Below are 23936 nucleotides of genomic sequence, written 5' to 3'. Positions count from 1 at the left end.
ATTTTTGACTTATTAGGTAATTAAACGAATGTGAGATATACTGATTAACAAAAAATAAGTTTACCTAATGGTTTTAATGTTGTACATAGATATAAATGTTTTGACCTGGGCAGAATATTCTGTATGAAGTTTTTTTAAAATGGTTAAATGATATGTCTCATAGTAAATTAAGGTAAGGTAAATTATGGATAATAGTGTTAAGTATTTGAATTGATTGTAGGATCATACATATAATGGAAACTTTTTGTAGTAGATTGTCCCTGAAGATGGCCGAATTGGCCGAAACGTTGGACGTGTAAATGAAATAAATGTTTTGAGACTATAATTTGGATAGTTTTTGAATTATTTAGTAAAAAATTGCCAGTCTCAAGAAAGAATTTTAGGATTATAAATAAATTTTAATTTATGATTTGAGTTTGTTTGTCAATGTAGTATAATATGTTTTATCTGTTGGGTATCTAGTCCTATGCCACTTCGCTCTTTCTCTGCGTTTTTCATTTAATAAGATGTGCGAATGTGCTGTGGCAAGTTAGTACGTTTGGTATTAATATTATTGGTCGTCGTGTTGTCGTATATGCAAATTCTTATAGCTTCTGTAAAGTTTTTTATTGCTTCTTCAATGTCAGGTTTAGTTTTAAGTGGAGTTTTAAAGCCCAGCTGTTTTCTAAATCATTACGAAATTTGTCCTAGTCTACTAGTCCTTTAATCAATGAGGGAGGAGAGGGCTTAGGAACGAAGCTCGAATGTAAGAAAAGGATAACTGGACTGTAGTCTGATGAAAGGTCATCTATAGATTCGATAATGGTCCGGGAACAGGAAATTTGGGAGGTGATAAATATATCTAAGATATATCAGGACGTTTCTTGAGAGATGTAGGCCAATAAGTAGGAATCATGGGCGTGAGGATATAATAAGTATTGGAGGTAGTGACCCGGGAAAGGAAATTACCACGGGTATTAGATGTACGACATCCCCATCGTTGATGTTCAGCATTATAGTCTCCTCCAGCACTGAAGCGCGATCCGAAGGATCGTAAAAAAGAGTGAGGTGATTGTTGGAAAGGGAATTGCCAGGGCAGTATACAGCTGATAATGTTAAGTAGAAAGGATGAGTTGAAATGATTACTGAAGTTGCTTGGATGGCGTCAGTTGGAGTGAAAGGAATGAGGGAATAGGTTAGGGATTTATGGACAAGAATTCAGGACCCGGCGTGTGGAGTGTTGTCTGGGTGGTCTGATCTGTAAGTAATGTAGTCACGGATGTAGAAATCTGACCGTTGAGTAAAGTGAGTTTCTGTCAACAGGGTGATATCTATGTGTTTGTTGTATAAAAATATATCGAGTTCGTCATGTTGGATATGTAGTCCATTAGCGTTCCACAAAAGGATAACTAGAGGCTTTGCACTCATCGTGGGAGATTGATTGAAAGGAATTTCGGTCAGGATTCTAGTGAGGAGGGTGATTAGCGGTTTTATAGTATTTTGGAGATCCAACAGGAAGGATGATAGGATAGAGTTTATATCGTTTGGATTGTAGTTGAGATGTGGATGTGGATCAGGGGCTGGGTACTTTGTATGACTCGGAGCATTGGGTGTTGGATGAATCAGTCGTTATTGTGAACTCAAATCGTTTATTTCATCTTTAACTTCAAAACTGTGGGTGTATTGTAGCCAGAACGAAATGAGATGGATGGGCATTTTCTCCATGTTGTACGCTGTGGCAACACAGTGATGACCCCACCGTACTTGTTTTTTAAAACTTCCGGTACTAGACATAATTAATGTCAATAATATCAGTTTGATGGATCATTAAGAATTATATTAATTAAGAAACATATTAATCGGTAAATAATTTATTACGACCTGTTTGCTAGATTATAAACATTTTATGATTTCTTAGATTATTTTAATCATGTTTTCTAATATTTTATAGTTGTATTTCATGTTGAATCTATTAATCTTTCTGGTCTATCTAATTTGGTGATATTTTTTTTTCCTATGCAAGTAGGTAATTTAATGAAGATGTATGTTCTTATTTACTATTCGAGCAGTCGAAAAATAAATTTCTCCATTTCTACCTCAAGGTAGAAAGGTTGACCCCCTTTGGCGTAAATCCCAATATGAGTTTCAAGCCGCTCATATCAAGTAAGCCCATTCTACCCATTATCATCCTGCACCAGGACTTTGCCCCATTACGAACCTTAAGCCTACCATATAATCCACATCATATCAGCTGAAATAACTTATCCATCAATTAAATTAAAGGTAACCAATTATCTCATATTATACATACCACGTATAAGCAGTTTATGCGTCACTTAGAAATTACAGTTTTCCTTCTCTTTTTACAATGCTAAATTAATTTCAATATCTCAATACAGTTCACAGGACTCTGTTACCAGCCATAGCAATGTACTAATTAAAGTCTGATAATATCCCCATTTTATTGGGTGGTGGGTAAGTTTTTTACCTATATCATACATTCTTAAAATAGATGTAATTAACCATTTCTTTTAAGGGAGAGAACTTGATTTTTCAAGATTAATTAAAAATCTACTTACCATCCACCGATTCCGAACCTCAGCGTGTTATATGGAGGCAAATTATAGCACACATGCATTGGGTGAGACAACTCTTTACTTGTTTTTTTTTCCTATGTTTATTAGCTTGATAATAATGTCAGATATTCGTACACTAACTATAACAGTTATACTAAGGCAATGTAATGCGTTTCTATTTTACGATGTGATATGTTCATACAGACAGTGAATCTGAACTGAGCCGAGAAATTTCGCAGACCGACCGATAAATGCTGCAGATTGTTGAACAAGAATAACAAAGTGGTTCAAATGGATACCATTAGCATTCAAATTGCAATAATAAAATGTAAAATATAATCTGCGCTTCTGAATTTCATTTATTGTAAGATTATTGTCAATATAGATTAAATGGAAATTTGCATATTTTATAGTTTGAAACGTATAATTTATTGATATTCACGAATTAATATCATAGTAATGAAATAGAAGAGTACTGTAAATATTTTATAAGCATAGGAAATATCCTGTACATGAGAAATGCGAGATAAGGGTAGAGAGGAAATAGGGTGAATTATTACAACGCAGTTACCAACTCCCGGTGAAGAGCTTGGGGAGATAATCCTCAAAATCCTTCTTGAATCTTCTTCAGCTTTGAAGCGGGTCTTTTTTCAATCCTTGAGCCATATTGTAGCCTTATGCAGTGTCAGTGTTTGTGTGTGTATTATATATTAATAAAATAGAGCAGAATATATTTTTATTTGTGAAAGACCAAGTCTTGTACAAATTAATTACATAATATACAATTATAAAACAAAACCTGAGTCTTGTGCACCATTGCAAAAACAAATGATAAATCGAGTGCTCTTTTACAAAAATAAAACAAACTGGATAATACAAAACTATTAACATAATATTTATTACTCCGTTATATTAAACTTAAAATAATAAGAAGACCTGAAACTCAGGTCGAAATGTCGGCATAAAATAAATAAATATGGTTTTGTTTATTTATGTTGTTCTTTGCTGACCGCACCCCCCGACAAACTTTTCCAATCATTAAAATAATAAGAATTATTTTAAATAAACGAAAGCGTAATATAAGAAAAGATATTAATTGGCTTTGAAAACAATTTACATACTACTATTTTTATGCCACTTACAAAATCAAATTTATTACATATTAAAATATAAATATAGAGTCTGTTTAATTTAGCTTCACTCTCAATGTTTAAAATGTTTCCTACTCGTAGTTGACTGACGCACCTTATTTTATTATTTTATATTTTTTTTAAATTTAGCCTATTTGGACATATGGAATCGAGCTCTGGGGCTCCACCAAACCATCAAATTCTTCCCGCATCCAATCGTTACAATCCAAAATCCTACGTAAAATCCTTGATGCTACTTATTACGTCACAAATAAACTCATTCATAAAGACCTTAACATCCCATTCGTTGCAGATTTGACCCAACACAGATATGCGTCTTTTTATTCCAAACTCCTTAACCATCCTAATCCATTAATTCTTAATCTTTCATCCTTAACAATCCCTGATAATCCTCCGAGGCGTCAGAAAAGAAGATGGCCACGGGACCTTCTAGTTTAAATTAATGTTTGAAGTACCACCAATGGGTGGTTCCTTCCCAAGATTTTCAAGTGTATATGAAACATACTACATATTTACCTATTGTATTATTTTGTACAGTTGTAAATTACAATAAATAAATAATAAAAAAAAATTTAGCCTATATGTTAGTTATGCTTCAGGTTTCAGTGGGTTAAAACTGCAAAGTGACCGGTATATGGGGTTAATGTTTGAATTCAATGCCCTCTTGATATCAGTTGAGAAGTTGTGATTCAGGATCTTTTCATGAATATCGCTTTTATGTCTCAATATTCCTTTTTCGTGAGAAGTATTGAACTCATTTGTAAATCCATTTTAGTGTGCTATCATATTAACTTGCGAGACCCAGTTGTATTCAACTTAAGGGAATTCTGCATCTAGCATCCTTACTCTGTTGAAACAGTTTTGGAAGTCTCTTTTATGACATCAATGACAGTTTGGACAAGTAGTTGATTATCTTTGATATTACCTTTGAACTTGGAGGACTTCTACCTCTCGCGAGTCGAACTATATAGTTTGGGGTATTCTTGGGCCATCCATATAAGCATTTAATAAATTTCATTTGAGAAATTCCCATAGAATCGAGATATCTAAGGCTCCAAACTACTTATATTATATATAAATACAGAATCACATAGATACATTTATAGATATAGCAAGGGAGAGCAGATAAAGGAACAAAATGGTCGTGAGAGATTTTTTATTTTGAGATTGAAATGATTGTTCCACATAACAAAAAGATCAGTTACATTTGGTAGTTCTTTTGTTCAATAACATAGACTGCACTATAATTTATCGTGAAAGTGAATTCTTTGGGGATTGATTAAGTTTAATTAAATGTTAGACGCTGGCTGTGTACAGTATGTACAGTAGCATATTCATGAAGTTTTCACTTCAAAATAAATTTAAAGGAAAAAATTAATATCTCCTTTAAAAGGAAAAAAATCTGGCATGCGCATTTCACTACTTTCACTTAGCACCTTACTTGGAGTTTGGAATTATTCTTTGCTGGTTTCAGAACAGATGTTTATATATTAGTCGTTGGGGCAATATCTTCCTGGACTAATTCTCCATGAAAATTCGATTAACAATAATTTTGGAATAATATTTTTAACGTTACTTCTTGTAGTAAAATTTTAACTTTATTTTGGCAAAAGTGTGCCTCAAATATTAAAATATACCACTAAATATATATCGTTACACTACACACAGTACATACCTGCAACACCCCTTGAAGTCCCCAAGGGTAGAAAAAGGAAGGAAACTTCAACTAGCATCTCTTGTAATAATCATTGTTTATTTTTTCAATTTGGAGGGTGCGAAAAAAATAAATAAAATATACCACTTTAATAAAATTTAAATTCTGAATTACTGAATGCTAAATTGTTATAGAATCAATACTGAAAATACTAAAACGATTTTATATAGTTATTCCGTCAACTGAAAGCTTTTATATAGTTTAATTCAAATTATAAACTAACTATCTGATAACAATAGTGACGAGATAATTTATTGTACTTTACCCATTGCCCATGAGCCCACCAGTCAAGACAAAAGGTATTTATACCTTACTGGTCATTGATCATTACTTTATTAGACTTTTTTTTTGAAATATTATTTTTTTATATTTATTTTTACAACGATATATAATACGTTTATATCAATATTCTTATTTCCGGAAATATGTTTTTAACAAAAAAAAATTTCTTCTAATATTCCTAGGTTAATTATGAAGTTTTTTCATAGTTAATATCTGTCTTTAATTTTAATATGAATGTAAAAAGGGCATTTTTTTTTTCAAATAGTTAAAATCTACTTTAGTTGAATATTTAAAATAAAAAACCATTTAAGCACTGTTATGTTATTTAAATGTGGATAAACCCTATCTGATATTAATATGGCATCAATATACCGAGTTTAATCAAAAGTGTTTGAGCCGTTGAGAAATTCGAAAAAAAAAATTCTATTAAGCATAACAGGTTAGTCAATTTTAACGAAAAAATTGCTGCCACATCACGGTTATACACCTGTCCTAAATATTTAATTTTAGTTAAGTACAATTTAATTTTTAAGCTAGGCTGACCACAAATACAGAGAGATCATTCTGTGAGATTTGGTTATTTGGGCTAAAATTACTTTTGTATCTTCGCCAAAAACCGAAATTTAAAATTTTTCACGATCGGAATAAATTTTTAAAATAATAAAATTTAAATTAATTTCAAAATATCATTAAAAAAAAATTAAATACCAACGTTTGAAATCACGTTACTTGCCAGGACTTGAGTCATTGTGGTTGAAATAAAGACACCGAAATTTATTGTTTACCGCTATGACTAGTTGATTTTTAATGAGTACCTTTTTGATGACTACTCAGAACATCTTGTCCATAACTTTAATATGGTCAACTAATTCACAACCAATATTTAACATTTATAAATTATTATCAATTGATTTATTTCATAAATAAAATAATTTGACTATTAAACATAATAAAAATATATAAATTATTATCATTTTGGACATGCCTGTTATATAATATTCATACCATAATAATTCTAAAGCAAAAAATATATCAGTTTGTCCATAAAGGTAAGTATGAAAATTTTTAAATTTTAGAAATAAAATTAAATATTCTTAAATTTTGGACCAATTAAGGTCGAAACATTAGAACTCAACTAAAATAAGTTTTATTAATGGTTTTTTTTTAAACATACCGCAACCCTTCTCATATACCTACCTGCCGCGATCAACTTTTCCATATATGTTTTATTAAAGTTTTAATAGTTTACTGTTAAAACAATGATTTTGAAAATCATAATTTGGAATTTACTTTTGTATACATGAAAATTCTACAATTGAGTACCAGCCTGTTAGTATCCGTTATTTCGTTAACGACACAAGGTCGTGGTAACAACACTAAACCGATAACTGCTATTGTGTCTTGAAGGAGCGGTAATGAGGGGTGGTGGAGAGGACAGCTATTGGAAGATTCTTCTCCCAGTGGAGTTGGACCCGATGGGTTTGTTCTTCTCAAAAGGATTCTTCTCATTTTTTTTTTTTTTTATTATTTGCTTTATATTCATCTTTTATGGATCGAACATATTCTTAATAGATTTGTTTGATCAAAATAAATTTATATAATTTTTTTTTCATCGAATTTTATTAATTGCAATTTGTTAATAAGAAAATATAGAAAGATAACTATATAAGAATGAATATTTATAAATAGAGATAGGGAAGTGAATAGGAAATCGAATCAAAGAGTCGAGCCGAATATCGTTTATGTGTGTTGTTAGTAGACTCGATATCCCATCGTCACCGATGGTGCTTGTATTAGGTGCATATAAAATATCGGATTATTTTTTACATAAAAATATTTCTCTTCCTGTTTTCGTTATACATTTGTTTTTGGTATAACACCGTTTATAGTCATACTGTCCATCACCAGAGTCACATTTCAACAAAGGTGATTTTCTCGGAAGTGTTCCTTTTTGTTATCTGTTTTGAATATTGTACCGATATGAATTCCACCGATATGTAATTTTAAGTATGAATATCAACATACTAATAATGCTGCAAAAGCAGCTCGCAATATAAACCAAGCGTTACTGTTAAATATCGAAATGGTATAAATATGCGTTGGTTTGAAAAATTTAGGTTTGGTGATTTTTTACTACAAAACGAACAGCCCATCACTCGTTAATCTGCATGGCCCACTACTCTGTATGACAATGCTCGGCTGCATTCATCGCACAGAACAATTGCGAAATTAAATAAATTTATATATGAAGTTTTGCAGAACCCAATCTATTCACCGGATATATCGCAAATAGACTTTGATTTTTTTAAACATTTGGATTTTTTTTTACAGTATTAACAGTATAAAAATTAAGGCATCTTGAAAAATTCTGTATGTGAGTTTATTTATTCTAAATATCAGATTTTTTTTAAGACAAGCATGATACTTATTTTGATTAAATAAAAAGCTTGTGAATTTTTTTTTATTTATTTTTTTTTCGAAGGAATTACTAACTACCAAATATACATATACATAACTACCAATATGTATGTATTCAATTACTTATTTCATGTGGGGGATACGAAAAAAAAACTTGTGAAAGAAGATATGTAGTTTTATATATTAACTTAAAAATCTGACATTTCATATGCACCACCCTAATATTTCGATTTTGGCTTATGAAATGTAAGGTTAGATAATTTTTTTTTTCTTTTTATATTTTAAATAAATAATTCAACTTCATACCCCTGGAAGCAAATTCATTATACTGACTTTATAAGATTAGCTGTAGAAAACGTTTATTAAAGGAGACAGAAGTAGAAATTATAATCAAATCTACTTCATAATTTCAAGTATTTACAAATATATATTTCTGTGTGTAAAATTGTTATAAAAGTCATTTATTAGCTTATTTCAAATTTTAGAGAATCGATAATATCATAAAAACATTTTAACTTCTTGCATTTTCATTCAATTTAATTGTTTATGCAGAAAATGTTTGATTAAATCTTTTCACAATTTTATATATTGAAGCAGGAAGGAATAAATAAATATTACGTTGTACAGTAAAGTTTTTATTTTTAATATTTTACATTGGGGCTAAACTAAATTCCTCTCGTATCCAATCCTTACAATCCAAAATCCTTAATGGTCCCTACTTAGTCACAAATCTAGTCATCCATCAGAACCTCAATAATCCATATTCCGATTTGGCCAGAACCAGATACCAATCCTTCCATGATATACTTCCCGACAACCCAAACCTACTTGTTTCTAACCTGACTTCTTCATTATCTGATAATCCTCCTAGGCATCTGAAAAGAAGATGGCCCCTAGAAACGTTATTGGAGTTATATCAATGGGTAGATTCTGCAAATGTTTGTATCATGTAATTTTATAACTTATTGTAAACTTGCTAGTTATATATATTTTTATATAGTTGTAAATAACAATAATATAAAAAAATATTTTAAAGTTATGGAAGAATAAAAGGAAAAAGAAGAATTTATTATATTTTTTTTTTTTGTTATAAAAAATGGAAGTAGTGAACCTATCATCAAACATTCCAGTTCACTAAAGTTTTCATTGTGATAAATTCAGATTTTTTTTTCTGTTGAAATGTTAATATTTTTTCTATCAAACGCTATATTACTTTTCGAAATTCATTAAATGCTTTAATAATTTTTAGTTCCGGGTAAACACAAACTAAGTACCAGAAATATCCAAATCCATAACTTATAAAATTATTTAAAAATAAAATATTAAAAACAATATTTTACATATATGTAATTGTACATTTTGTTATTCAGATAAATGTTGAGTATACACCAGTTCAACCTTGTCAGGTGTATGAATTTTTGTATATTGGTTAGATCACTATTAATTATTGATCTTAAATGTGACTAATTTTTAAATATTTGATGAAAAAAAATTCCATCCGGAAACTCGGAATAGTTTTGAATATAAAGGATGAGATGTGGCCAGAAACACTTAACATTTATATAAGACGCTTATCTAGGAGAGGTTCCATAGTGAGGCACTTCCATTCCGCACCGGTTTTTAGATTCCGGCTGTAAGGTGCCGTAAAAGATTTTTATTCTCAGGTTCCATATCTCCGAGTACCTATCTTCTCCATAGCCTAACCTTTTGAAAATTTTATTAAGGTAATCGGAGCTTTTTATGCGAACTTATACTTCGGGTTTTATTCTTGCGAGGCTGCATTTATTTATTTTATTTTTTATTTACAAATTTCACATAAAAGATGTATATCAGAGGAATAAAATTACAAAAAATTCGTTTTCAACACTCGGGGACTAGAAATAAAATTGTGACTTATACAATTTATATTGTACCTTTTTATTATGTTTTAATGAATAAATAATTATATAGAGTAAATTCTCAAATATTTTCTTCTTACGTTCGATTTTCTGCTCATCTTGCGCACAAATCACCTGTTGGGGCGAGGTGTGTTTCGTAAATGAAAAACCCCAATCTCTTCTCCGGAGTAAAATGTTCGCTTGTTCGAGTTAAAATAAAACGGAGGACCTGAAATAAATATCACAAAAAACAACAAAATAATGAAGCAAATGAGTAGTAAAAAAATAACCTTTCGAGTTATACAAAACATTTAATAAAATTAAAATATGAACAAATAAAATGAATTTTTATGTTATTACAAAAAAATAAAAGAATGAATTGTGAAGTAAAAAAAAATTGGATACATATGTACAAACTAAAACAATTTTCTTTACACAAAAAAGAAGTTAATTTTATACTAATTGAGTTGGTTAGAAAACAAAAAAAATTGATATGTGCATATCGACTATACCTCTAGTATCTTATCCGAGATGGCCTCTTTCGATGAGCTGATGATGGCCGAGGGTCAATAGAAAAATGGTACTCCTAACGAAAGTATACTCTAGAGTGGAGAGGTGGTGAGAACGGTAACTAACAAAACTGGAAATAAATTGGGATGTAGATTGAAAAATTAATCTAAAAGAAACGAAAACCTTTTGCTTTAACAAAATATATTTGCGAGTTTTAACAATTCACGCATCGAAGAGACACATTGAATTTGAAAAACTTCTGATATGACATCACTTGAAAGTCACTTTTTCTATGAGAACCATTTAATGAAAAAACCCATTGGAGGTTATTTGTGCTGGAGAAAAACTGTATGAGATTACAATATAGAACCTAAAAAGAAAAGCTTTACACAACATAGCTAAGATCTACAAAGTTTCATTCCAAATTTGTAAAATTCTGGAAAGAAAGGTTTTAATGGAGTTATGAACTTGCTGTACATTGATTTTCCTTCAGGACCATCTCCATACATTCTTGTATATTTTTTATACAATACTACGACCGTTTCAGATAAATTTGGTACATTTCGACTTACTGCAAAAAAAATTAATTCTCCATGACATAAATTTTCATTTCAATGATATAAAAAAAGTGTTAATCGAGTCTTGAAGACTTGATTATTACTTTTAGATAAACAAGCAGGTAGTCGAATTTTTATGTGTGGCATTTCTTATCATTTTACTATTAACGATGCCAGTAAGCGTTTTGATGAAATAAAATTTCTATGCTGTGATAGAATCAGGTTTATTGGTGTGAATTTTCCTTCCTGAAAAATGTTAATGCCATATGTTCCTAAAATAGTGGGTGATCACTAATAATTAATAATTTCTCTTTTATTTTTTCCTGAAGATCATTACAAGTGCTGTTAAATATAAGATATAGTGGAAGATCAAAGAGTTATGTTTAAGGTGGCAGTGGATGAAGAGGCATCGAGTGGAGGCCGGAAGTCTTGGAGAGCACTTATCAGATCCGGCGACTCATCAACTATGTCTTTGTTAGGGGCCTTTGTCAACTCCCTCTCCTTAAATGGTTTTCTTTTTTAACTCTTTATCCCCTTCTTCAGGTCATCCTTTTATCCTTCTGGGTCACCTTAATGCCACTTCATCTATCGAGTTCGGAACAAAAACTATCCAGTTTTCTCATTCAATTTCAATCATAGAATTTAGTCGAGGGGCCGGATCTGTAATGATCCCTTAAATCCATCTTCAATTGAATAGTTTATCACTAATTGATTCACTAAGTGAAAAAAATAATTCTCAGAGAAAAAATGACTCTCACGATTGCATTAGGTCAGAAATTAGCAAAGTGTACTTACTATCTTGGCCACAGTGGGTGCTAATGCATATCAGCCATATGCGTATATTGCGGGGGGCAACCTTCCGTATACATCTTTTGTTTTGTTTTTAAAACGAAACAATTAAAATGAAATAAATAACAATATCCCTTAAAGTTTTATCATCTTCGGATAGTAAAATTATTCATCTAGAACAAATAATTCTTTATAATCCGAAAAAAACACCATTAAAAAAAATGATGATTTCCTATTATGGATGTTGTACGTAGCTACATACGTGTTGAGGCTTAAATAATCTAGATAAAAATACCAACTCTTTTTATCTAAAGTAAATTCCAAGTTAAATATTGCAATTTGAAAGCATGTTTATTTTCTCAATTTCTTTCTTTAAGCACATAATTAACCTTTTAATTAAATTAATTCATTGCAAAATTTTCGAATAGATGAATTATATTCTACCTTTTTTTCCGTTCGGTAATCCGAATTTTTCACTGATCCGAACCCTCTTGGTTTTAATTAGTTCGGATTAGCGAGAGTTTACTGTACTGAACTTATTCAATATGTATTTATATTTGGAAGGTATGAAGATTATGAAAAAATCAAAACACAGTGATACACTTTTGGTTAACCCTTATTGAAACCAGAAACATGCCTGGAGGTTACTGTAGGCCCATCCTGTGGAGTATCTTCTTGGCAAAGCTGATGGGATTGGTACTCCCACAGTCTGTTCACGTAGGTGGACTCTTACCGAGATATCTGTTTACATCCAGAGGCAGCCACAATGTATCCAGTATCACTTTTTTTTTTGTATTGATTCTACTTTCGTCAATAAACTCTATTATTTACAAACACGTGTATAATAAAACGATCAATTATTTTTAATTATATAACTAGTTAGAAATTTATTGCCCCTCCCCAAAAATCTAAATCACTTTAAGAAATATTTCTTTTTTTTAAGACACTAAAAATAAGAAATTTCAAAGAAATTTACGGCTAACTTGTGTAATTTTAAATCCCTAAAACCTTTTTTTATCCTTATTAACTTTAGAAATTTTTTAATCAGGGAAAAATGTGTGAATTCTTTAAGGAGTAACTCTATCAGAACTCTGTGTTATTGAAAACTTGTTTTTCATCTACATCTCCCTCGGAAATATAGTAAGTCAAAAAACATTTTTAACAATTTTTTTTCTATATCTCAGAACTTTGGGACTTATTATTTTTTTTCAGCCTTCTACATGTCCTAAAAATAATCTCTCATGAACAAAAAAGGTTGAAAAATGGAGAAAAAAGTTCTAGCTGAAAATTTGAGAGTTTTCTTTTGTTGATTCAAAATATTTCTGAACTGGATTTACATTAAAAAATTTTGTTCGATAACTAAGAGGTCTGATAGACCTCCAAGGAGTACTAAAAATTATCAAAAAAAAAAAAGAAAAAAAGGATGATGTAATTTGTAATCCCATTCTTAAAAAGAACTCTTTACTCCGTTTCTACTCTGAATTTGAAAGATGTGAACTTAAATAAATGAATTCTGGTATACATTATTTTTACTGCGACTTAAGGTCCAAATGAAATTTCATACATTCTTATTTGTACGTTTGTTTCTAGTAAAGCATTAAACGATGTCAAATAAAACACGTCAGAGATATTTTGAAGAATGTACGATTCCAAACTTTCGTTAGAATAAACGAGAAAGTGTTCCAGTTAATAAGTTATTTAACTTCCTTAAGTCAACAATATAACTCACAAAAGCAATCAAATAATGTGTAGTTTCTGAGTTTAATTTCTGAATTCATATAAACTTTTAGAACAGCCTTGTCAACTTAGAGAGATGTTTAATAATAGGTAATGTTGAGGATACACAGTCATGTTGGAAGGTTAATTTTTCATATGCAAGTATATTTTCTTAACGAAAAATATATTTGAAGACATTTTTATCATTCATTAATTTTTTTTTATGTCATATAAATTTCATCTCTGTCATATAAATTTATTTTGACTTTCGTTAATAGATATTAAGGAGAGCAATGTTATCGTGTTAAATTTTTAATGCAAACTTCCCAATAAATCTAGGCATAAAAACAATTTTTTTCGGCCTGTTTTATGTCGATGTGTTTGCGTGACGGTTATTTCGCACAATCGCCCAAAAAACTTGTTAAACTCTGACTGTTGTGCCGAAAAGGCTCTAACGCTTTTTATGAAACATATTCAAAATTTCTTAAATAAAAACAAAAATTTATTTAAAGCCCTGAAAGTTATATATTACTTTCAAAAAAGTAATATAAAGAACTATGTCTTTATAGGTATTAGTATGTAAGGAAAGTCGTGAGAGCAGTCACACTAGGGATTTAATCTTTACTGTCATGACGATTTTAACTACGATTCGTTATTTTATATTATATTTATTTTTTAATTATTCATCAGGGCAACGGAAAGTAAGTATCTAACAACAGGTGAATACTTTTACACCCAAAAGTTTATAGGTTATATATTACTAGGAAGATTTTTTACTCAGTTTAACGTACCCATGTTCTCAACGTAGGACAGGAAAGACATGATATTCTGCAGGTTCTTAACTAATTTGGCCGAAATGGCAAGGTCAAAATTTATACCGTGAATATACTATAGAATAAAGTTCAACTTAACCAGGGCAGAATCGAACCAGTGTCACTGCAGACCCCAGAATGCTAAGTTAGTATCCTAACACGCTCGGATTCAACAGCCTCTGCTAATGAGTTATTTTTGGTAAACACTAAAATCATATGTGAATCCATTCGGTAGAATTGTGTTAGATGCACTAAATTCCTGAACACCGGGTACATTTTTTTCGTACCTAAAAGTAGGTGTTTCGAAAATGTGAAATTTCAGTTATAAGACATCGATATACCGAAATAAACGATGACAAAGGAGAATTTTAAACAAATAAATAAAAATTTTAAGTTTAGTAAAACAGCTATGAATTATCACTGATTACAGTTCAATTAAGAATCTTGAATATAATTCAATATCGAATTGTTACAATAATATGGACAATGTATGTATGTAACAAATGCTGCAAATCAAAATTAATTTTGTCTATTTTATGAAAAATGCATTTTACACAGACATTGTGGAATACTTTTAGTAACTAAATTTGTAATGTTACTGATCATCTTTATTTCTTTTTTTTTTTTCTTTTTTTTTGAAAAATGCATTTTACACAGACATTGTGGAATACTTTTAGTAACTAAATTTGTAATGTTACTGATCATCTTTATTTCTTTTTTTTTTTTCTTTTTTTTTTGTGGCTCAAGCTATTTATTGAAGACATATGTAACTCTATAATGGAAATATTGACAGGACTAGGTGGGATCTGAACCTTCTATTCCATGCGCTCTAAGACCCTCTTCCCCAAATTCTCAAGTATCAGGTACTTTTGAAACTTTCTTTTTATCATTGATTTATATAGGCCTTTCAAGTTTTTGTTCTTCGCAAAATATATTTTATTTATTGAATATGATTTTTTTTCCAGACCGAAATGATTTTTTTATGCAATGGAAAAAAAATGCTTTTTGATTTGAAGGTCTGTTGCTATATCAATCAGTCCTTATGATAATGATACCAATAAATACCAGCTCATACCAAACTGTCTTCAAATATCAACTTACTATTCACTGACCCGGAAAGTTTCTGACAATAGATTCTAGGATCCACTTAGAAAGCAGTTGATACCCCCTCAACCGCAGAGAAACCATATCAGCCCGAGGGAAGCGTGTGTGGAATATATGAATACAAGTCCGTACCTGGTTGGGTCCAGTTTATGCAGGAGATACTGCCTCCTATCTACAGTCTTCGGATATTTCCGGTACAGGTTTACCTAAATGAGTTTCTTATCACTCCCTGCTTCAGAATAAATTGTATATACGACATTTTTATTATTATTGAATATCTAAATTATTAAACATATACACACACATACCATTCTATAAACAATACAGCTTACTTAAGACTTTTAACCCTGCAGTAGATGTATGTTTTTTTTTGCAACTTGAAATTTGTTAAAACGAAAGCAAATCATTTTTAATTTGATTTTATCAAAATAGATTTTTTTTGTAGCTCCTTATATGTATATATCAATATTAATGATAAAATTAACCTTCAGAGTACCAAAACACTGATGAAATTCTATATTGACTTAATTATGTCACCAGGAAAATAGGACCTTAATTGAATGGAAATCAGCTGTATTTCATGACTCCAAGAACTGTATTACTTTTTAAATTTTATTTTATTAATTTATTTATTTACTCAGAAAAGTACATCCAACATGGTCTGACCCAAAGACAACATCAATCGGTCGGTGTCAAAATAACATACAAAAATGATAAACATAATTGAAATATTAGAAGAAGGTGATTGACTGTATGAAGTAGAATGTAGAAAGATAGTCCGGATAGCGATCAATAAAGGTACCAAAATATTAGGAAAAACTATTTATTGTTAATTAACGTTTCTCCCCACTTTGCAGTGCTTCCTCAGAGATATCTTGATGAAGGAAGGATGACAACTGAAGATACAATGAGTTGTCATCCTTCTTTCAATCAAGACAGCCCTGACGGAGCCCTCCAAAGTGGAGCGAAACGTTAATTAACAATAAATAGTTTTTTCTACTATTTTGGTACCCTTATAGACTACCACCAAGACTATCTTCCTACAATAAATGAAATATATGTTAGTTACACTTTTTATTACTATGGCGTTGTGAAAGCTGCTAGGATTTATAAGCTAGAACAGTCCAATATGAGTTGACTTCTAGTGATAAAATTCTATACAAACTACTAAAATGAAAGTAGAGTAAATTAACAAAAAAAAATTAAATAGTAAAGATACGAATCAACAATTTATGTGTATTTATGTGATCTTATGTTTTTCAGACGTGATGTTTCTGAGGCAATTATTCAAATAGTTATGAGGTTAAATTTAGAAATAATCGTTTTCATTTTCATCGATTACCATCAACCATAAAAACAAATGTTTAAATAATTGAGTGAACTCTTAAGTACAGCATTAATTCTTTCTAATGGCTTCCCTCTCGCCCTGATACCGACCTTCCAAATGGGACAGCTATGAGTACGCATCAATCTTCTGTATCTTGAAACATGGTCAGAACGTTACGCTCTTGACATCTCCATGATATATATACTTCAGGCTAACCTGGACTTTTGGTTTTCTTTCGTTGATTATTTAATGAAATAATATGAAAATGTTAATTGAATATTATCAAAACGTTATTTTAAATTTTCCTTTTATCTTGAAATTTTTTAAAAATGAAATGTATAATTTCGAAAGTGAAAGATGGTTGAGTGTAGCTAGGCCATTATTGATATTATCATAGATGTTACTAATTTTTTTATTACTATTATTATAAATAATTAATTTACTAATAATATCGCACTAGTATTTCTAAAGTGACACAACTCAAAAATCGGTGTTTTTGAGTTATGACTATGAAAGAAATTGGTAAATATATCTTTATGAATCATCAAAACTGTATCAACCTAGCTTCAGAGCTTGTCCGCCAGAGGGCACTTGTGTCACTCTTGCTGCCTTAATGCTATTCCCCCTCCATAGGCAAGAGTGTCACATTTCCAGAAATGTAAGTTTTAGACTTATGTCACTTTAGAAATACTAGTGTGATATGTGATCTATTCGGTTTCGGATCTATTCGGATAATAGTCGGTTTTATTTTAGATTACGAACTAATGCAGTTTACTTTTATTTCAGCTTTAATTTTCAATATGCAGTGAATGCAGTCAACATCAGTCCAGATTAAAAAAAAAATCTAGTTGACTTCTTTAGTTGATTAAACCAGCTTTAATATGAGTGCTAATTAACATCTATAAATCTAATGATCCCTGAGATATAATTTTTCCAAGATATATTCAATAACTACTGATTTCTTGTTATGAAATGACAAAAACAGCTTTTCAAAAAACTGTATTTCTGGAGCTATTGAACGTAAAAAAAATCGATTTGAACTCATATTTAGGAAAATTTATTCTACTTTAAATGACGTTCTATTAGGTTTTTATTGTCAAAGATAGTTCTCAAATATGAAGCTCCGAATGAAAAACGTATTTTATTTTTTTCGTTGTGTATTAGAAACCATTTTTATTCTCCTTAACTATACATTGTTTTCATTATAGTAATAGAAAAACTAATTTTTTCTCCTCGTTTTTGATTAAGTAGCTTAGTAGTTTAGTAGCTTATTCTCCTTTAAAGGGGAAGGAACGTAAGGCATTAGTCCCCTTTTTGGCTTCACATTTACCTCTTGATTACCCCTCCATTTTACTCTTCCCACCAAGAATAATAAAAATAAGGTCAAGTATGATGTCAGGTCATAGAACACAAGTTTTAGCATAGCTAACATGTAAGGACTAAAATTACTTCAATTTTAGTAAAATATGAGATATTTTAGTTGAATTTTAAAGTTTAAAAAATATGTAATAGCAAAAATAAATATACGATAAAAGAGTAAAGTTATAGAGTTATATATGTCCGTACTTCTGAAAAACAGTACTCAGCTTGTTATTCCAAGTTTCTTTTTTACAGAATATATCAGTGTTACAATCTGGCCACTTGCGCAAAGTCATTTCATTGACGACCCCTCAGGGAATGAAAATAAAAAAAAAATTCAAGCGAGGGCTATAAGGCTAAAAGTTTAAATGGTTTAGATATTTCAGAAAGGCGACAGTAGTTTAATGTGTCAACTTTGTTCAGCTCGTTGATAAGAAAGAAACCGCCCTTTGTGAACGCAGTGAATACTACAATGCTGTATTAGTGACCTTGTTCATAATTAATTGAGTTCAATCTCTGGCTTGGAATCTGTTTGAGATGGAAGACAGGATTGGTTGCAATTTTGTTACCTTGTCTTAAGTGTTGTACGTTGGTCAACAGTAAGCGGTAACAGCATTTTTTTTTTTTTTTAAACATGTTAACGCCATATTTTATAATCACCTTGTAAATAATTTGTAAATAGTATTTGAGCTGTATTAGAGTTTAATTTAATTATATTTATATTATTATGATTTGATATTGTTCATTTGAAAAATGTGTATATTTATTTGTACGTTATGGATAAGTAATAGAGACAGTTGCTGAGGGTTGATAATCGTTGCTAGGACGTTACCTAGCAACGGACCGACCATTTTCGTTTTTAGATCAGTTCCGGCTAATTAGTGGCCATGATAGTGTCTAAGCTGCCCTGTGCTGCGTTTATAATTTAATAGTTTGGACATTTTTAGTGAGTAAACGCCATTGCATTTCAGAACCAGACCTTCTGTATTTCGACTTAAATATGAGTTCCGACTAATTAGTGGCCATGACAGCGTGTAACTTGCTCAGCCTGCTTTCATTTTGGTATTATTTATTGACATTTTGAGAGTGTTAACAGACATTACAGACCGAAACGAGACCTTATCTGCGTTTCGACTTGAATATAAATTGTTGCTAATTAGTGGGCTCGCATAATAGATTAAAATAACTAGACCCTGCCTGCCCTTAATAAGTACCAGTGTGGCCATCTTGGCTTTTGGAACATTTCGACTGTGTGTGAGCCGTTGCACCAACTTTGGACCAGTTTAAAATTGCAGCGGTGTATTTAGCTACAGAGCTGCATCTTCCTCTGACCTACCGAAGTGGATCAACCTTTCGTCGACCAGTATTTATTTTAAAGATTTCTTTGTTTATTTGTAAATTAGTTTATTTTCGTCTTCATAATATATTTAGCTAGTTTTATTTTGTTTAAGGTGTTTTTTTTTTTTTACTTGTATTCATTGTCTTAGTCATCTTTTGTTTATTTTAGTTTTAGTTTTCAAACGTTTAAATTGACCAAATAAATGTCTATATCCGAACCAGCTAGTTGTTTGTTCTTTTTAAAGCCGTCCAACAAAAAATCATAGTCGATTTGAAGTGGCTTTAACAAAACATTTCACTTCTTTGTGTCAATTTACTTGATTCAAGCCTTGTTTTAAATTTTAAAATAAATAAATAATAATTTTTCATCAAATCACAATCGTACTTATGTTATAGACCTTATACTAACATAAAAATATATACACCATATAAGCCGTTCAGAACAAAAATGGTGTGTCCAATCTCATGAAAATTAATTTTTATTTATTTAAACTGGTACAGTATAGCTAAATATTTGATGTTTGGGTCCATGTTTATTTTATAAATATACAGGTTGCCACGGAAAATCATTTGAATTTATTTTTAAATACAAAATAATAATATTAATCACACACTGACTAATTTATCACTGTCAAAAACTCAAATGTATTTAGAGCTAAAATTATTAATGGTTGTTCTACTTATGCTCTATATGAGTAATACTGGGTTTCAAAAAATTGGGACTCTTAGTTGTCCAGTTGTATCTCAAACTCTCCGTTCCCATACCCCAATCCTTGATGAATGTTACCAAAACTGAAGGATTAAAATAAATTCCATAAAATTACCTTCCAGGCAAACAAGAGCTTTACTAATGCTCTAAGTATCCCTTTTAAACAAATCCGCTGAATAGGACTGTGTCTCGGCAAGTTAGTTGCCTCATACAACACAAACAATATTTATCCTCATACAAGCTAGAAAATACAGGAAACCGCTTGTCCATCCGAGTATTGTAGCACATACTAAACAAACGGTCTAAACTTTAAATAAATTTCAAAGGACTCCTTTTCTTGACCATAATTAGGCCAATATGAACTTGAGTTGAGCTGAGGGGCTCCATTAAAACAGCGAATTTCTCTCGTATCTAATCTTCACAGTGAAAAATCCTTCGTGAAATCCTTAATCCTGCTTACAAAGTCACAAAAAGAATCGTCCATAATGATCTCAATACCAATTTGGCAGAAACCAGATCTCAATTCTTCCATGATAAACTCGCTCACCACCCAAACCCATTTTAAGCATGCTTCCTCTTCAATTCGCAATAATCTTCCTTGGCGCCTGAAAAGAAAATGAACTCAAGATCTTCTAATTTAGATTTTGTTTTTGGGAGTTTTAACAAAGGGGAGATTCTTTACAAGTATATATCATGCCACTGTACTCTAATCAACATAACTTTTATTAATTACATTTTTAAGTTAATGCGATTGAAAATTTCATTAAATAAATAAATGTAAATAAAGTTATAAAACTTCGTCTAAACATATAAATTAAAACAGAATAGATAAGTACCGCTCATTTTCTGACATATTGGTTTGTGCATCTTTCAAAGGACAATGCTTATAAAGATGAAATTATTAATGGCGATTTCTCTTTAAGGCCGGATTTCATAATATTCCATATATTAGGATCATAAAAAGAAATGTATAAAGGAGAGGAAGAGGGTGATCAAAACTGTCTTTATTACGGGACTCCAAAACCAGTACTTGAATAAATAACCATTCCACTGATATAAAATAAATGTTTATCGTATATTTTGCAATATCCTTATTTTGAGAGATTCTTCCCTTATTGGCGAGTTGTGCTCCTAGCTAACAAACATGGGCAGTATTTTATTGAACAGAGATCTCGATGGGACAGGGAGGTGCGGAAGGGCAAAAACAACAGCAAGGTTGAGTTATTGTAGGCCTTCCATTCCAACGCTCCCACAAATTCCCGTTTTTACCCAATCCCATCCGGACCGCCCCCTGACTTATGACATGATTCCGCGACTTGGCTCCCATAGGTGGAGTGCAGGGTTCACCTTACTGATTTATTACAATTGGAGTATCCTCTTTGTCCTGATGTAATATTTACAATTTAGGGGTTCCTAGCAAAAATCTCACTTGGCAAGTGAGTCGAAAAAAGAGTTATAGAAGCTTTCGCATAGCGTGCAGCACCACGTCCTAGAAATTGCCTCCGGTCGTACTGCATAAGCCTCTAATTATTGAAGAATAGCGTCATTTAAGATTGTGTTGAGCTTAGCCTACAGTAAAGTACTTCGCCCCTATATCCAGTATTTACCACTATTAGATCTAGAAAAACGATAAAATTTACTGTTTCCGGGAGCAGGGAAGCTAAATAATTAAGGCGCAGGGATAATTATTTATTCTGTAAATGTAGACATGAGTCAACCCTGTGGATTCAGGAGCTCTTGTGGGCCATACCCAGCCCCCCTAAAATGGGAATCTATAATTGTGCAAAAAACTTGGCAGTTGAGCGGATTATTTCGTTTATGGTAATACACAATCAATCTCAATTATAATAAATGAGAAGAAGATGGTTGGGTGTGCGGTCAGAGAAGAACACAAATAATTAACTTCTTATTAGTGCCATCTTTTTGGGCAGAATATCTAGCCTTCGTCAGGGCTAAGAACAAAAAACAAGATAACAACTAATAAATAAAGGATATATAGAAAGATTAGAAAATAAAAGGTAATTAAATTGGCAAGTGAAATAACAAGATTAAGGAAATAAAAATATAAAGTTATATAATGCAAAAGAAATTATTATTATTTTTAAATGCATGAACTTAGCACCATAGATTTTTACTATAATTTAGTTTATGGTGGCACATGCTTCGCAATTGCATGATTTAGGGACGTAGATAGATTAATTGAATAACATTAAAAGTTTGATGTAAATTAAGATTTTTAGTTATTTACACATTGTATTGCTTCTTATATCTATTTAGTCTATAGTGATAAATAAGATTATATAATAAAACATATATGGTAAAAAATCAGAATTAACTTAATTTACACCTCACTTGGCAGACTTTTAGGGCTCTATAAATTGGACCAAACATTGCAATCTGGATCTAATGAAACAAATTAGAGCCAGAGATATACTATAAAGTGTTTAACAATTTTTTTTAACTTATATTTCGCCCTTATAATTTAGATTAAAAAAGGAGACATTCAACTTTCTTGGAATTGAATAAGATAAAATGCAGAGGAGTTAAAAACGATTAAATGAGTAATGGTCACTGAAAATTTGAAAAATTTCTAGTTTTTAATTTCTTTGAAAACTTAAGGGTACTTAAGGGTTTCAGACGACGCTAGAAACGAATATGATTTGCTTTTTCCTAAAAATATTTATAATTTTCTGTGAATATAATATCGTTTAATGGAATCAGTTATATATATTTTTTTAATTTTTCGGACAAAGATGAATCGATTGGTATATGTAATTTTGTTAATAACATAAAATCGGAAAAAATCCCTTCTTGGGAAAATCATAAAGTACGAACAAACAAAAATTGATTTTTTTATATTAGACTAACCGCTTTCATCGGGCGCTTAAGCCAGAGATTGTAACAACGGTTTAAAACCTCATAGCATTAAGCTCACTTGGTTAAACTCCATGTTAAAAGACAGAAATAGAGGAGGCAGTACTTGAGGACTGATCTGGATTAGCTCGAGATAACATTGAGCTGAGAGTGGACAACATTGGCTCTCTCTTTGCATTAGCATAATTACATTAGTTCCAGTTAGTAGTTGCTAGCTGCATATAACCCCCATTACACTATATGCACTCTTGTCTTACGTCGATATGTCAAATTGGATTTTTATGTTTGCTCATTATTGTTTAAATTTTAAAATCATAAGTCTATTAATATACAGGATGGCCCCAGAATGCATATTCCTTTTTTAAAGTACATCGCTGATTTTTCATAGAGGCATAGTAAGTTCTGAGGATGTTATTATAACCTTCTCTGTTTCTTCTTTAGCACTCCTAACTCTGGAATATCCAAATAAAAGTGGTACTGAGAAGCTTCAAGTGGGAGAAGTTGATGGGAGGTTCTTATAGGATATCGGAATTTTTCAAAGTGCTTTACGATTACCTGCACCGTATGAGCACAAGTGTTAAAAAATTAAATAAAAATGTAATGGTTTTTGGTTATTTACGACTTTAGGACGCGTTAGATAAAAACATTATCTGATTCGTCTTAATAATAGATGTTCTATCAGATCCTAAAAAAACTCTCTATATGATTGAAAGTTAAAAAAAAAAAAAAAAAAAATACGCTAGAAGACCTAGAAAAGGTAAAAAAATAAACATTACCTTCTAAAGATCGAATTTAAAATTTTAAAAATTATAAAGACCATGAATATGTATAATTAATATTTATA

General features: G+C 30.8%; 2 protein-coding genes across 4 annotated transcripts in view; one reads left to right on the top strand and one right to left on the bottom strand.

The window, feature by feature from the left end:
• LOC106690311 (carbonic anhydrase 1) overlaps nucleotides 1–2904 on the top strand; it is a 35675-nt gene extending 32771 nt beyond the window's left edge. For 2 of the 3 annotated variants that reach the window (XM_014435705.2, XM_014435704.3), the window contains exons 7-8: nucleotides 2516–2620; nucleotides 2760–2904. In XM_014435705.2, the coding sequence (XP_014291191.1) occupies nucleotides 2516–2620; nucleotides 2760–2806 (152 nt within the window). In that variant the 3' untranslated portion in view covers nucleotides 2807–2904. Of the gene's footprint in view, nucleotides 1–2378; nucleotides 2459–2515; nucleotides 2621–2759 lie in introns of those variants that run through there. The other variant, XM_014435707.2, reaches the window with a different exon arrangement.
• Nucleotides 1–23936, bottom strand: part of gogo (golden goal) — a gene marked incomplete at its 5' end in the record, with an annotated part of 228264 nt that overhangs the window by 188948 nt on the left and 15380 nt on the right.

This window comes from Halyomorpha halys, unplaced genomic scaffold (assembly GCF_000696795.3).
Source record: "Halyomorpha halys isolate HHAL.00 unplaced genomic scaffold, Hhal_1.1 Scaffold1653.1, whole genome shotgun sequence".
Taxonomy (NCBI): Eukaryota; Metazoa; Arthropoda; class Insecta; order Hemiptera; family Pentatomidae; genus Halyomorpha; species Halyomorpha halys.
The sequence above is the reverse complement of the archived record's forward strand: the minus strand, read 5'-3'. Positions and strand labels throughout refer to the sequence as shown.